The following is a 15000-nucleotide window of genomic DNA, read 5'->3' as shown; positions in this document are numbered from 1 at the left end:
AAACATGAAAAACAGTGTCAGAGTCTTTCAGTTTCTACTATATGCTCTGTGTTTTTACTCGCGTCTGACAAAAGAAAAGCATTTTCAGCACCTTTTATTGAACCAAGGCTTTTGATTCTGTTGAATTCAGTATATTGAAATCTAGACTCAAATCAATAGGAATGTCAATCACACTATCTCCTGTCAATCACACTATCTCCTGTCAATCACACTATCTCCTGTCAATCACACTATCTCCTGGTTTATCTAGAGGATTCTTCAGTGGACACGAACACGACGTGTGTGAATGCGAGGTCACTCTGCACCGTCACAGATTATGAGGGGTGTTCCTCAGGGCTCGGTTTTGGGGCCTTTACTTTTTATTATCTATATTAATCATCTTGATTTTAACATTAGAAATGTACGTTTTCATTTGTTATGCTGACGACACAGTTGTGTCTTTACTGCCGTCTCTTTCCATGTGCTTTGCTGCTTCGATTTGACTTTGAAAGCTAATAAGACTAAAGTCACGTTATTTCCACGATCACAGAAACCAGCAGCAAATCTCTCAGTGGTTAGCACCTAACAGGGAATAGAAGCTGTGACACAATACAGATATCCTGGTTTTATATTTGATGAACCTCTATCTATTAAATATCAAGAGAATCAAACTGCATTTGTTTTTAAATGTGTAAAGATATTGTGGTGTTTTATAACTGTGTCATTGTCACTTCTGAAAAAGAGATTTTTAGTTTTTTTTGTACCTGGTTAAATAAAGGACAATAAATAAATCAGCTGAAGATGTACACCTCAAAGAAGGCGGAGCTTCAGAGCCACACCCACCCATTACATCATCACCACGGACCAATGGGAGTTCAGAGGGTTGTACCAGCCAAGAGAACTGTTCTGACGACGATGGGTTTCGAACTCCAAACTAACTTCGTTCGGCCTGATTTTGATGGATGACGTCAGTGATTTCCTGGATTAAATCAGCACTGGTTGTGCTATTACTCAAACTGATCTTCCTAGACATCGACTGATTGTGACGGCAGGGAATGTTGTTGGCCTGTGTTCGTAAAATAAACCCAATTCATCTCTTACAAATGGAGGCCCAGTTCCACCGCACTTTGTAACTCTTCTTTCCCTCGAGGGTCAAAATGACCCGAAGACCTAAAATTATACTTTATTTTTGTCCAGAAAGCTTATTTTATTTCATTTTGGCAAAAAATAGCAATTTTTTAATGCTTAATTTTTTAATTTTTTGGAGATTTTCTTATTTACCTTTAAATTACTAGATATGATCAATAAATAAAAAATAAATAGTAATTTAAGCACATTCCTCACATTCTTTCAACTTTCAAAATAACTCATAATTTCACGTATAAACCTTTTAATTCAGCTCTAAATATCTTACACTGGGAGTCTTTGCCGATCTCTTGTGGAAATATAATAATATAAGATGATATGTCATGACTCTAGATGGCCTTATAGCTCTATATGGAGTAAATGAGCTGTTCCTCTGGGTCCTAAAGCCAGCAGTGTGCATCAGATACACATGTAGACATTATAAAATAATTTTATGGTAAAGTTTCAGCATTTTTAGTTTGAATTTTGAGCACTTGTAGGTGTTTCTATGTGACCTGAAGCATTCCTCACATTCCCTTCATTCCCAAGGGCATCAAATTGATTTGTTACTTTTTTTAAATTTCAACCACAAAACTCCTTGAATCCATTCGATTTTTTGTGTGTATTCGTGGTTCAAGTGCGACAAAAGTCCTGGAGTCTTGGACCCTCTGATGAACACTCAATTTTTAACATTTAAAAAATATATATTTTCAGGTCAAAATGACCCGAGGGAAGGATGAGGGTAAACCATGCTCTAGTAAACCGTGCTTAAAGTCAAATTTATGACATACCACGTCATAATTAACAAACTTTGTCAATAATGAGATTAAATAGTCAGAATTGAGATAAAAAGTTATGATTTTGTGTGTCACAGTTTCAACTTTTTATCTCATAATTATAACTTTTTAGGTCATAATATACAAATTGACTCTCGTAATTTTAATTAAGTATGTCATAATTTTGAGTTTTAATGTCATGATTAAGATCTCTGCTGGCAGAGACGGATCAGATGAGGAAGATGAGGAAGATGATCAGACTCACGGAGCGCGGCTGCCCGGAGAACCTGCGGTTGTAATCGTTGATGTCGGTGAGGATCAGAACCGGTTCCACTTGTCCGTCTGCAGTCGCAGCGCTGGGACCGGTGTCGTGGAAGAGCGGGAACAGCAGGGTCACCTGACACACCGATAAAGGTCAAGGGTCAACACACATCTGCCTCATACAGGTTTCCAGACAGGATTATGACCAGGGTCTGAAACTAACACCGCCAGGTCTGCGCAGATTTAGCGCTAATACTCGTGAGCCATCATGATATATTAAACACAGCGTACTGCACAGAATCTGCTCATATCTGCTTACTTGAACACACACGTCACTACACAACAGATAACGGTGTGCTTGTCCATGTGCACTGAAGCAATAGCGATGATTAAAAAGCATTTGGTGAACAGAAAAGACATTATTATTTTCAAACATCCTACATTTTTTAGATGTTCTTTGTACTGTATTGATCTGTCCACATAAAACACAGTTTTGGTGATGAGGATGAGGATAAGGATGAAAGAGGAAGGAGATGCTGGATGACAGGATTTTATTTGAATAAGAAATTAATGTTTGAAACCCAAATTTATAATATAAGCTGTGATGTAGTTAATCTGGTTTATTTCTTTTCTCTTTTTCTTCTTTTTGGCTAGTAGAAGTTCTGAATGGCTGGTAACTTAAACATTTTGTAGCCAAATTGGCTGGTGAGTGAAAAAGTTAATTTCAAACCCTGATTATGATGCTTTAAGCTACTGATGCGAGCGCAGAACTGAGACAAACACATCATACAAATCATAAATCCACATCATTCACCATTTGCCTGCAGATGGGGCAGTTGATGGCGCCGAGCCACGCTCCGTAACGCCAGTACGCCACGATACACGGACCTGCGGAAGACACACACACACACACACACACGTTTCAGCAGCTCGATCGGCTCACCTGCGCTTACATGCAACCAAATAATCCATTAGTGATGGGACTGACGGTTCAATCGCACTGAAAAGCCTTCATGTAAAACGCCTTAATCGATCCGACTGAGCTCGATCCCAAAGAGACTTCATTCGGATTGAAAGGAGTGGTTTATTCCTTTTCTAATCCGATCGAGAGAACATGTAAACACTTGATCAGATTGAAAATCCGTAATGACTTGGTAGAAATAGCGTAATGACGTAGAAAATATTTAACATAGAAATAACGTAATGACGTAGAAATAGCGCAATGACTTAGAAATAGCGTAATGTAGAAATAGCGTAATAATGTAGAAATAGCGTAATAATGTAGAAATAGAGTAATGATGTAGAAATAGCGTAATTACGTAGAAATAGCGTAATGACGTAGAAATAGCGTAATTACGTGGAAATAGCGTAATGTAGAAATAGCGTAATGATGTAGAAATAGTGTAATGACGTAGAAATAGCGTAATGACGTAGAAATAGTGTAATTACGTGGAAATAGCGTAATAATGTAGAAATAGTGTAATGATGTAGAAATAGCGTAATTACGTGGAAATAGCGTAATAATGTAGAAATAGTGTAATGATGTAGAAATAGTGTAATGACGTAGAAATAGTGTAATTACGTGGAAATAGCGTAATAATGTAGAAATAGTGTAATGATGTAGAAATAGTGTAATGACGTAGAAATAGTGTAATTACGTGGAAATAGCGTAATAATGTAGAAATAGTGTAATGATGTAGAAATAGTGTAATGACATAGAAATAGTGTAATGACGTAGAAATAGTGTAATTACGTGGAAATAGCGTAATAATGTAGAAATAGCGTAATTACGTGGAAATAGTGTAATAATGTAGAAATAGAGTAATGATGTAGAAATAGCATAATTACGTAGAAATAGCGTAATGACGTAGAAATAGCGTAATTACGTGGAAATAGCGTAATGTAGAAATAGCGTAATGATGTAGAAATAGTGTAATGACGTAGAAATAGCGTAATGACGTAGAAATAGTGTAATTACGTGGAAATAGCGTAATGTAGAAATAGCGTAATGATGTAGAAATAGTGTAATGACGTAGAAATAGCGTAATGACGTAGAAATAGCGTAATTACGTGGAAATAGCGTAATGACGTAGAAATAGTGTAATTACGTGGAAATAGCGTAATAATGTAGAAATAGTGTAATGATGTAGAAATAGCGTAATTACGTGGAAATAGCGTAATAATGTAGAAATAGTGTAATGATGTAGAAATAGTGTAATGACGTAGAAATAGTGTAATGACGTAGAAATAGTGTAATTACGTGGAAATAGCGTAATAATGTAGAAATAGTGTAATGACGTAGAAATAGCGTAATTACGTGGAAATAGCGTAATAATGTAGAAATAGTGTAATGACGTAGAAATAGTGTAATGATGTAGAAATAGTGTAATGACGTAGAAAAAATTTAACATAGAAATAACGTAATGACGTAGAAATAGCGCAATGACTTAGAAATAGCGTAATGTAGAAATAGCGTAATAATGTAGAAATAGCGTAATGACTTAGAAATAGTGTAATAATGTAGAAATAGAGTAATGATGTAGAAATAGCGTAATTACGTAGAAATAGCGTAATGACGTAGAAATAGCGTAATGACGTAGAAATAGCGTAATTACGTGGAAATAGCGTAATGTAGAAATAGCGTAATGATGTAGAAATAGTGTAATGACTGTAGAAATGCGTAATGACGTAGAAAAAATTTAATATAGAAATAACGTAATGAAGTAGAAATAGCGCAATGACTTAGAAATAGCGTAATGTAGAAATAGCGTAATAATGCAGAAATAGCGTAATGACTTAGAAAAAACGTAACATAGAAATAACGTAATGACGTAGTAAAAATAGCATAATGACGTAGAAATAGCGTAATAATGTAGAAATAGAGTAATGATGTAGAAATAGCATAATTACTTAGAAATAGCGTAATGACGTAGAAATAGCTTAATTACATGGAAATAGCGTAATGTAGAAATAGCGTAATGATGTAGAAATAGTGTAATGACGTAGAAATAGCGTAATGATGTAGAAATAGTGTAATTACGTGGAAATAGCGTAATAATGTAGAAATAGTGTAATGACGTAGAAATAGCGTAATAATGTAGAAATAGTGTAATGACGTAGAAATAGCGTAATAATGTAGAAATAGTGTAATGACGTAGAAATTGTGTAATTACGTGGAAATAGCGTAATAATGTAGAAATAGTGTAATGACGTAGAAATAGCGTAATTACGTGGAAATAGCGTAAAAATGTAGAAATAGTGTAATGACGTAGAAATAGTGTAATGACGTAGAAATAGCGCAATGACGTAGAAAAAATGTAACAGAAATAACGTAATGACGTAGAAATAGCGCAATGACTTAGAAATAGCGCAATGTAGAAATAGCGTAATAATGTAGAAATAGCGTAATGACTTAGAAAAAATAGCATAATGACTTAGAAATAGCGTAATGACGTAGAATTAGCGTAATGACGTAGAAAAAAGTAACTTAGAAATAACATAATGACGTAGTAATAATAGCATAATGACGTAGAAATAGCGTAATAATGTAGAAATAGCGTAATGACTTAGAAAAAACGTAACATAGAAATAACTTAATGACGTAGTAAAAATAGCATAATGACGTAGAAATAGCATAATGACGTAGAAATAGCGTAATAATGTAGAAATAGCGTAATGATGTAGAAATAGTGTAATGACGTAGAAATAGTGTAATGACGTAGAAATAGCGTAATGACGTAGAAAAAAGTAACAGAAAAAACGTAATGACGTAGTAATAATAGCATAATGACGTAGAAATAGCGTAATAATGTAGAAATAGCGTAATGATGTAGAAATAGTGTAATGACGTAGAAATAGCGTAATGATGTAGAAATAGTGTAATGACGTAGAAATAGCGTAATGATGTAGAAATAGCGTAATGATGTAGAAATAGTGTAATGACGTAGAAATAGCGTAATGATGTAGAAATAGCGTAATGACGTAGAAAAAAGTAACAGAAAAAACGTAATGACGTAGTAATAATAGCATAATGACGTAGAAATAGCGTAATAATGTAGAAATAGCGTAATGATGTAGAAATAGTGTAATGACGTAGAAATAGCGTAATGATGTAGAAATAGCGTAATGACGTAGAAATAGTGTAAGGACGTGTGGAACGAGCTGTTGTTCCTGTTGAATAAAGTGCATTTTTACTGTGTGATCAATATAAGCTGCGGCACAACGGCTCATACGCTCATTATCTCCTAATTATGACCAGAAATGGATAAATATTAAGTCTGCTTCTTTAAAACAAATAAAGAACTATTGTATGAGAATAGTCATTATGGACTGAAACAGAAACTGGTGTAAACTGGTGCTCACCGCAGAAAAGATGCCCACAGTTGGTCTCGACGGGCAGAACCGCTTGCTGGAGACACACGGGACACGACATGTCCGAGTAGAACTGATGCCTCGTCTCCGAGGACGAGCCCTGCACACGCACACACACACACACACACACACACACACACACACACACACACACACACACACACACACACCCCGGTTCAGAACAGCCTCACAGAAATCCTGACATCACTGATCTCCAGTGTTGGGGAAACTCATTACAAGTAACTTGAGTTAGGTAATCAGATTACTTTTTCAAGTAACTAGTAAAGTTACGCATTACTTTTAAAATTTACATAAAAATACCTGAGTTACTTTTTCAAATTCTTTCCTATTTATTGACTGACAGCTCTCTTGTCCCCATGTTGAGACAAATCGAAATGCAGAGGTGGTGTGTGTGTGTGTGTGTGTAAACATGATGGTTATTGTAGATCTAGACTAAATGTGAGCATTTACTCATCTCACTTGGACAAACAAATATTCAATATTCCTCAAAATGAATAAAATCAGTGAAATGCAGAATCAGAATACTGTGCAAACCTCCAATAACTAAATATGTTAAATAAAACATACATTTGTGTGCATTTAATCTCACTTTATTGACCAATGTTCTTGCTTCTGATCTTGCCTACTGTACTCCACCCTACTCTACCTCTACTGTACTCTACCTCTACTGTACTCTCCCTCCACTGTACTCTACAGTACTCTACTCTACCTCTACTGTACTCTTCTGTACTCCACCCTACTCTACCTCTTACTCTACTCCACCCTACTCTACCTCTACTGTACTCTACTGTACACTACTCTACCTCTACTGTAATCTACTGTACTCTACCTCTACTGTACTCTACTCTACTCCACCCTACTCTACCTCTACTGTACTCTACTCTACTCCACCCTACTCTACCTCTACTGTACTGTACTCTACTCCACCCTACTCTACCTCTACTGTACTCTACTTCTACTGTACTCTACCCTACTCTACCTCTACTGTACTCCACCCTACTCTACCTCTACTGTACTCTGCCTCTACTGTACTCCACCTCTACTGTACTCCACCCTACCCTACCTCTACTGTACTCTGCCTCTACTGTACTCTACCTCTACTGTACTCCACCCTACTCTACCTCTACTGTACTCTGCCTCTACTGTACTCCACCTCTACTGTACTCCACCCTACTCTACCTCTACTGTACTCTGCCTCTACTGTACTCCACCTCTACTGTACTCCACCCTACCCTACCTCTACTGTACTCTGCCTCTACTGTACTCCACCCTACCCTACCTCTACTGTACTCTGCCTCTACTGTACTCCACCTCTACTGTACTCCACCCTACCCTACCTCTACTGTACTCTGCCTCTACTGTACTCTACTGTACTCTACTCTACTGTACTCCACCCTACTCTACCTCTACTGTACTCTACCTCTACTCTACTCCACCCTACTCTACCTCTACTGTACTCTACCTCTACTCTACCCTACTCTACCTCTACTGTACTCTACCTCTACTGTACTCTACTCCACCCTACTCTACCTCTACTCTACTCCACCCTACTCTACCTCTACTGTACTCTACTGTACTCTACCTCTACTGTACTCTACCTCTACTCTACTCCACCCTACTGTACCTCTACTGTACTCCACCCTACTCTACCTCTACTGTACTCTACCTCTACTCTACTCCACCCTACTCTACCTCTACTGTACTCTACCTCTACTCTACTCCACCCTACTCTACCTCTACTGTACTCTACCTCTACTCCACCCTACTCTACCTCTACTGTACTCTACTGTACTCTACCTCTACTCTACTCCACCCTACTCTACCTCTACTCTACTCCACCCTACTCTACCTCTACTGTACTCTACCTCTACTGTACTCTACTGTACTCTACTCTACCTCTACTCTACTCCACCCTACTCTACTCTACTGTACTCCACCCTACTCCACCTCTACTGTACTCTACCTCTACTCTACTCCACCCTACTCTACCTCTACTGTACTCTACCTCTACTGTACTCTACCTCTACTGTACTCTACCTCTACTGTACTCTACTCCACCCTACTCTACTCCACCCTACTCTACCTCTACTGTACTCTACTGTACTCTACCTCTACTGTACTCTACCTCTACTCTACTCCACCCTACTGTACCTCTACTGTACTCCACCCTACTCTACCTCTACTGTACTCTACCTCTACTCTACTCCACCCTACTCTACCTCTACTGTACTCTACCTCTACTCTACTCCACCCTACTCTACCTCTACTGTACTCTACTGTACTCTACCTCTACTGTACTCTACCTCTACTCTACTCCACCCTACTCTACCTCTACTCTACTCCACCCTACTCTACCTCTACTGTACTCTACCTCTACTGTACTCTACTGTACTCTACCTCTACTGTACTCTACCTCTACTGTACTCTACCTCTACTCTACTCCACCCTACTCTACTGTACTCCACCCTACTCCACCTCTACTGTACTCTACCTCTACTCTACTCCACCCTACTCTACCTCTACTGTACTCTACTCCACCCTACTCTACCTCTACTGTACTCTGCCTCTACTGTACTCTGCCTCTACTGTACTCCACCCTACTCTACTTCTTCTGTACTCCACTGTACTCTACCTCTTCTGTACTCTACTGTACTCAACCCTACTTCTACCTCTTCTGTACTCCACTGTACTCTACCTCTTCTGTACTCCACTGTACTCTACCTCTTCTGTACTCCACCCTACTCTACCTCTTCTGTACTCTACTTCTACTGTACTCTACCTCTACTGTACTCTACCGCTACATCTACTGTACTCTACCTCTACTTTACTCTACTGTACTCTCCCTCACTGTACTCTACTGTACTCTCCCTCTACTGTACTCTACTGTACTCTCCCTCAACTGTACTCTCCCTTTACTGTACTCTCCCTTTACTGTACTCTACTGTACTCCCCCTCTACTGTACTCTACCGCTACTGTACTCTCCCGCTACTGTACTCCACCCTACTCTACCTCTTCTGTACTCCACTGTACTCTACCTCTACTGTACTCTACCGCTACTGTACTCTCCCGCTACTGTACTCCACCCTACTCTACCTCTTCTGTACTCCACTGTACTCTACCTCTACTGTACTCCCCCTCTACTGTACTCTACCGCTACTGTACTCTCCCGCTACTGTACTCCACCCTACTCTACCTCTTCTGTACTCCACTGTACTCTACCTCTACTGTACTCTACCTCTACTCTACCTCTACTGTACTCTACCTCTACTGTACTCTACTGTACTCCCCCTCTACTGTACTCTACCTCCACTGTCCTCTACTGTACTCTCCCTCCACTGTACTCTCCCTCTACTGTACTCTACTGTACTCTACCTCACTCTTGACATGCCAGAAATTCATCCGACCATCCAATTGCCGGTTGGGAGAGGTTAACCGCCTCTCGTTTCCCCCTGTACACTGTACACTGCACGACAAATGACAAAGCTGAAAAACGGCCCGACCAGAAAAAGAGTTGCACGAGTCAGAATTCGGCTGAAAATTGGACGAAAATCGTTTCTAAAAATTTTCTAAAAAACTAACTAAGTACTAGGGATGTCCCGATCAGGTTTTTTTGCCCTCGAGTCCGAGTCCGAGTCATTTGATTTTGAGTATCTGCCGATACCAAGTCCCGATCCGATACTTCTATAATACATAAAAAAAGAATAAAGAAGAGCGAAAAACAGATCCAGGATGTTCCTTATATTTTATTTTATTCACCTTATTTTAACATTCAACAACTCTGTTAACAAACAGAGCACTTCTGTGAGGTAGCTTGAACAATCAAGTAATACATAAATTCTTCACTTTTGGACTTTAGTGCAACAGTAAATATAAAAAAGTCTAATATATAAACAAATAGCACCTCAACTTAAAATACCCGGCAGGTATGTAGACAAATAAAAAATAAAAGTGCCACAGTGTTTGCAAAGCCAGTAATGTGCTTTTAGGAACTGCACTCCTAACTCTTACGCCGGTTTCACACTGCACTGTTAGCAGAGCGTGCAGCGCGTATTTTTTTCGCCGCCCATGTTAACAGATTAATCTAGTCTTTACAGCATTCACACTGCGCGCGGAGGTGGCGCGGCAGTGCGTATAGCAGAGCAGAGCAGGAGTGCCGTGATCGTTTCGGCGCCGAGTCTAATTTTGCTGCGCCGCTTTTGCTGAATTAAAGTGACAATACATTGATCATGGCCAAAATACACCGCAGTTTTATCCAAAAAGTGCATTGATGATATCTATTGTGTTTTAAACAGTCAATCAAATGACCAACAGCAATGTAAAAAAAAAAAAAAAAGTCCAAAAACAAACTTGTTGCCATAACAATAAAAACAAAGATGAACCCTAAGTTATATAAATGAAATTATTAATAAAATAAGCTTCTTGACAAGTCTTTTCTCTTAAATGTATTTGAAAACGAAAAAAAGCAATGCCAACTTATCCATTATAGAGTACTCTGTCTGTACACAACCCGCGGTTCAGCCGCGCGTGACAAACACTGCCAGTGTGAAAGCAAAACGCGCGTGTCCTGCTCCTGCTCACCATATGCACTGCTCCTGTGCTGCTTACGCGCGTGCAGTGTGAAACCGGCGTAACTCTGTGCCACTATAGATGTGTTAAAAAATAATGAGAATATATATATACATATATATCCGAGTCCTGATCGGAAGGTAACGTCCGATTCCGATCGAGTCTGAAAACACGTGATCAGATCGGGACATCCCTATAAGTAACGCTATTGGTTACTTTTTATGGGACAAACGGAATATTGTAACGCACTACTTTTCTAAAAAAGTAACAAAGTAACGCAATTAGTTACTTTTTATGGGACGAACGCAATAGTGTAACACTACTTTTCTAAAAAAAAAAGTAACTAAGCAACGCAATTGGTTACTTTTTATGGGACAGACGCAATATTGTAACGCACTACCTTTCTAAAAAAGTAACACGAGTAGTTACTTTTTAAGGGAGGAATGCAATATTCTAACATTACTTTTCGAAGTAACTTTCCCCAACACTGCTGATCAGCTGAGAACAAACCCTGATATGATAAACACAGGTGATAATGTTCCTACACACACACACACACACCTGCTCGGACTGAAGCTGTTCTCGCACCACACGCACATGCTCCTGGTTCTCCGGGTGGATCCGCTGCTGCTCGTTCCTGAGAGACAAGATCGTATCGTGTGTGAGTATGAGTGATCTGGTGTGGGGTCAGAGGTCAGGGGTCAGAGGTCAGGTGTTGTCTCACCTGCAGAGCAGCGTCGCCAGGCCGAACAGAAAGGTCACGCTGAGCACCAGAACCAGCAGAACCGGGTCACTAACACCTTCAATGAGCGAATCTTCCTCTGGAAGCAGAGAACCGTCCAAACACTCGCTCGCTTCCATTACGCCTGCTCATATCCTCCAGCTCTGTGTATAACACAACACAACACAACACAACACAATATGTCACAACACATCACAACACAGCACACACTCTCTCTCCCACACACACACACACTCTCTCTCTCTCTCTCACACACACAGATGCCGTCAGTGGCCGTGTTTCCACCGTCGGGCCAGTGCTAGTCGGGCTGTAAACGGGCGGGCGGGGCTAATAGCCTCGAGACTGGAGCACTGAACCCTAAACCACTGCGTTTCCACCGTCGGGCCAGTGCTAGCCGGGCTGTAAACGGGCGGGCGGGGCTAATAGCCTTGAGACTGGAGCACTGAACCCTAAACCACTGCGTTTCCACCGTCGGGCCAGTGCTAGCCGGGCTGTAAACTGGCGGGCGGGGCTAATAGCCTCGAGACTGGAGCACTGAACCCTAAACCACTGCGTTTCCACCGTCGGGCCAGTGCTAGTCGGGCTGTAAACGGGCGGGCGGGGCTAATAGCCTCGAGACTGGAGCACTGAACCCTAAACCACTGCGTTTCCACCGTCGGGCCAGTGCTAGCCGGGCTGTAAACGGGCGGGCGGGGCTAATAGCCTCGAGACTGGAGCACTGAACCCTAAACCACTGCGTTTCCACCGTCGGGCCAGTGCTAGTCGGGCTGTAAACGGGCGGGCGGGGCTAATAGCCTTGAGACTGGAGCACTGAACCCTAAACCACTGCGTTTCCACCGTCGGGCCAGTGCTAGCCGGGCTGTAAACGGGCGGGCGGGGCTAATAGCCTCGAGACTGGAGCACTGAACCCTAAACCACTGCGTTTCCACCGTCAGGCCAGTGCTAGTCGGGCTGTAAACGGGCGGGCGGGGCTAATAGCCTCGAGACTGGAGCACTGAACCCTAAACCACTGCGTTTCCACCGTCGGGCCAGTGCTAGCCGGGCTGTAAACGGGCGGGCGGGGCTAATAGCCTTGAGACTGGAGCACTGAACCCTAAACCACTGCGTTTCCACCGTCGGGCCAGTGCTAGCCGGGCTGTAAACTGGCGGGCGGGGCTAATAGCCTTGAGACTGGAGCACTGAACCCTAAACCACTGCGTTTCCACCGTCGGGCCAGTGCTAGCCGGGCTGTAAACTGGCGGGCGGGGCTAATAACCTCGAGACTGGAGCACTGAACCCTAAACCACTGCGTTTCCACCGTCGGGCCAGTGCTAGCTGGGCTGTAAACAGGCGGGCGAGGCTAATAGCCTCGAGACTGGAGCACTGAACCCTAAACCACTGCGTTTCCACCGTTGGGCTGAAGCTCCACAGTGCTTCACTAAAACACACCCGTAACACACCCGTAACACACCTCTCACTAGAACAACGGCACACACACCCATAACTTCACCAACTAACGGAGGTTTTATCAGAAAGAAATCACTGAAAACTAGCGTGATATGATAAAAGCGACCGTTTGCTGGCATTTTTGTTGTTTACCTAAAGATTTAAAACCAAGCATTGATGTTTTTACAATAAAAAGTGATACATTGATCATAATTAATTAACTGTATCTAAATTGCACATTAGTCACACTGAAATAAAGTGGTTTATCGTTAGGTCTATTTCACAAAAGACAGAGGACACACTTATTCAGTCGAGGCTGTTTCTGTTTATTTGGAAGTTACAGGACATATTTACATCACAGTTAGAAAGAATGATCATTTCTACAAATATGCCAACAAAAACACGACCTGATGAGCTTCAGCATCTCTCCCGGTAGGATAGTTATTCCCAGTCAGAGAAACAGAGGAAGCTCTCGGGAAAAAAGATGCTTTATTTAATGTTAGTCCGGTATAAAGAGACGAGACGTAGGCTACTGACAGACACAATACAGACATGATTGTGATAGCCTTCATGATTTGTCTAATTTCTTCAAGCGTTCATATTAACTATGTTTACTATGGTAATTTAGCGTGCATATCTTTTGCACCGCGTATAAATATTTCTGCCTCATACTGAGATCAGAACCCACATCGGCCCCGGAAGTGACAGTGGAAACGCGACTGGCCCTGGCACACACTAGCCCCGCTTTTGGCCCGACAGTGGAAACGCGGCTATTGGCTGCTGTTCAAACACTTACATGAGAAAACACTCCCCAGTTTCAGGCCTCAAACACACTTTTGCAAAGAAAACTGTTTAGTGAGTGTGTGTTTGCGCTAATGGGCGGAATCAGTTCCGCATTCCTCCTTCAGGGGTCCTTCCTTCGGCTGGTGTGAGCGCTCGAGCGCCGCCTGTCGCTCTGGAGGACGGAACACACAACAGGCTCACTTACATTCTGAAGAGAACAGAGAGAAAAACACTATCAATATATCACCCTTATTTATCTTAAACAATCACACCCCATATAAATACTTCTAAAAAAACGAACAAAGTTCCGCATTCGTCATCACCGGGTTAAAAGCGGTCCGTTTCACTGCCTGTCTCACTTCAAGTGTTATTTTGCGTGATTTTCTCATCCTATTTTTTTCATATTTTAAAATAATTATTCTCCGTTTTTAATCCATCTTGTCACGAAAGCAGTTTTCTTCAGCGTGATTTTCCTTCAGGCATTAGGTGTCCCGATCCTGCAGGGTGGCAGCTGAAGGACCCCGTGTGTCTGAGGGAGAGTCCGCTACTGTCTGTCTGTCACCGCCGCTTTATTCATATAAATCACATTTCGCCACTTTAATTCGACAGGATTTCTCTCATAATTGGACATTAATCGCACAGGCACTCATTATATATATATATTCCCCTGGAGATTCGCGCGATTAAGCATCAGTTCTCAGTTCGAGCGAACATGAGCGCGCCGGAGACTGTGGACCGGGTCGAGCTGTGCGAGAGTCTCCTGACATGGGTGAGTTTAGCTCTATATCTGAGACATATACATATATATTATGATATCACTATCGAGACTAACTCTCCTGTACTGATATCTGCTGCTTAATGGGGTTATGATGAGAACTGGAGCTTTATTCTATATAACGGGCTTCATCTGTTTACATTCTCTCTCTCTCTCTCTCTCTCTCTGTCTCTCT

General features: G+C 41.3%; 2 protein-coding genes across 4 annotated transcripts in view; one reads left to right on the top strand and one right to left on the bottom strand.

The window, feature by feature from the left end:
* Positions 1–14385, bottom strand: part of rnf170 (ring finger protein 170) — a 15755-nt gene extending 1370 nt beyond the window's left edge. Inside the window, exons 1-6 of one of the 2 annotated variants that reach the window (XM_084415503.1) lie at positions 14064–14385; positions 11825–11985; positions 11662–11737; positions 6504–6612; positions 2956–3029; positions 2146–2277 (exon numbers count right to left, since the gene is read on the bottom strand). In XM_084415503.1, the coding sequence (XP_084271629.1) occupies positions 2146–2277; positions 2956–3029; positions 6504–6612; positions 11662–11737; positions 11825–11961 (528 nt within the window). In that variant the 5' untranslated portion in view covers positions 11962–11985; positions 14064–14385. Of the gene's footprint in view, positions 1–2145; positions 2278–2955; positions 3030–6503; positions 6613–11661; positions 11738–11824; positions 11986–13569; positions 13701–14063 lie in introns of those variants that run through there. The other variant, XM_084415504.1, reaches the window with a different exon arrangement.
* Positions 14386–14562: 177 nt separating this feature from the next.
* Positions 14563–15000, top strand: part of hook3 (hook microtubule-tethering protein 3) — a 43079-nt gene continuing 42641 nt past the window's right edge. For both annotated transcript variants that reach the window (XM_084415500.1, XM_084415501.1), the window contains exon 1: positions 14563–14819. In XM_084415500.1, coding sequence (XP_084271626.1) covers positions 14763–14819 — 57 coding nt within the window. In that variant the 5' untranslated portion in view covers positions 14563–14762. The remainder of the gene's footprint in view (positions 14820–15000) is intronic.

The sequence above is a fragment of the Rutilus rutilus genome (genome assembly GCF_951802725.1).
Source record: "Rutilus rutilus genome assembly, chromosome: 7".
Lineage (NCBI taxonomy): Eukaryota > Metazoa > Chordata > Actinopteri > Cypriniformes > Leuciscidae > Rutilus > Rutilus rutilus.
Note: the sequence above shows the minus strand (reverse complement) of the source record. Positions and strands in the feature narration are given on the sequence as shown.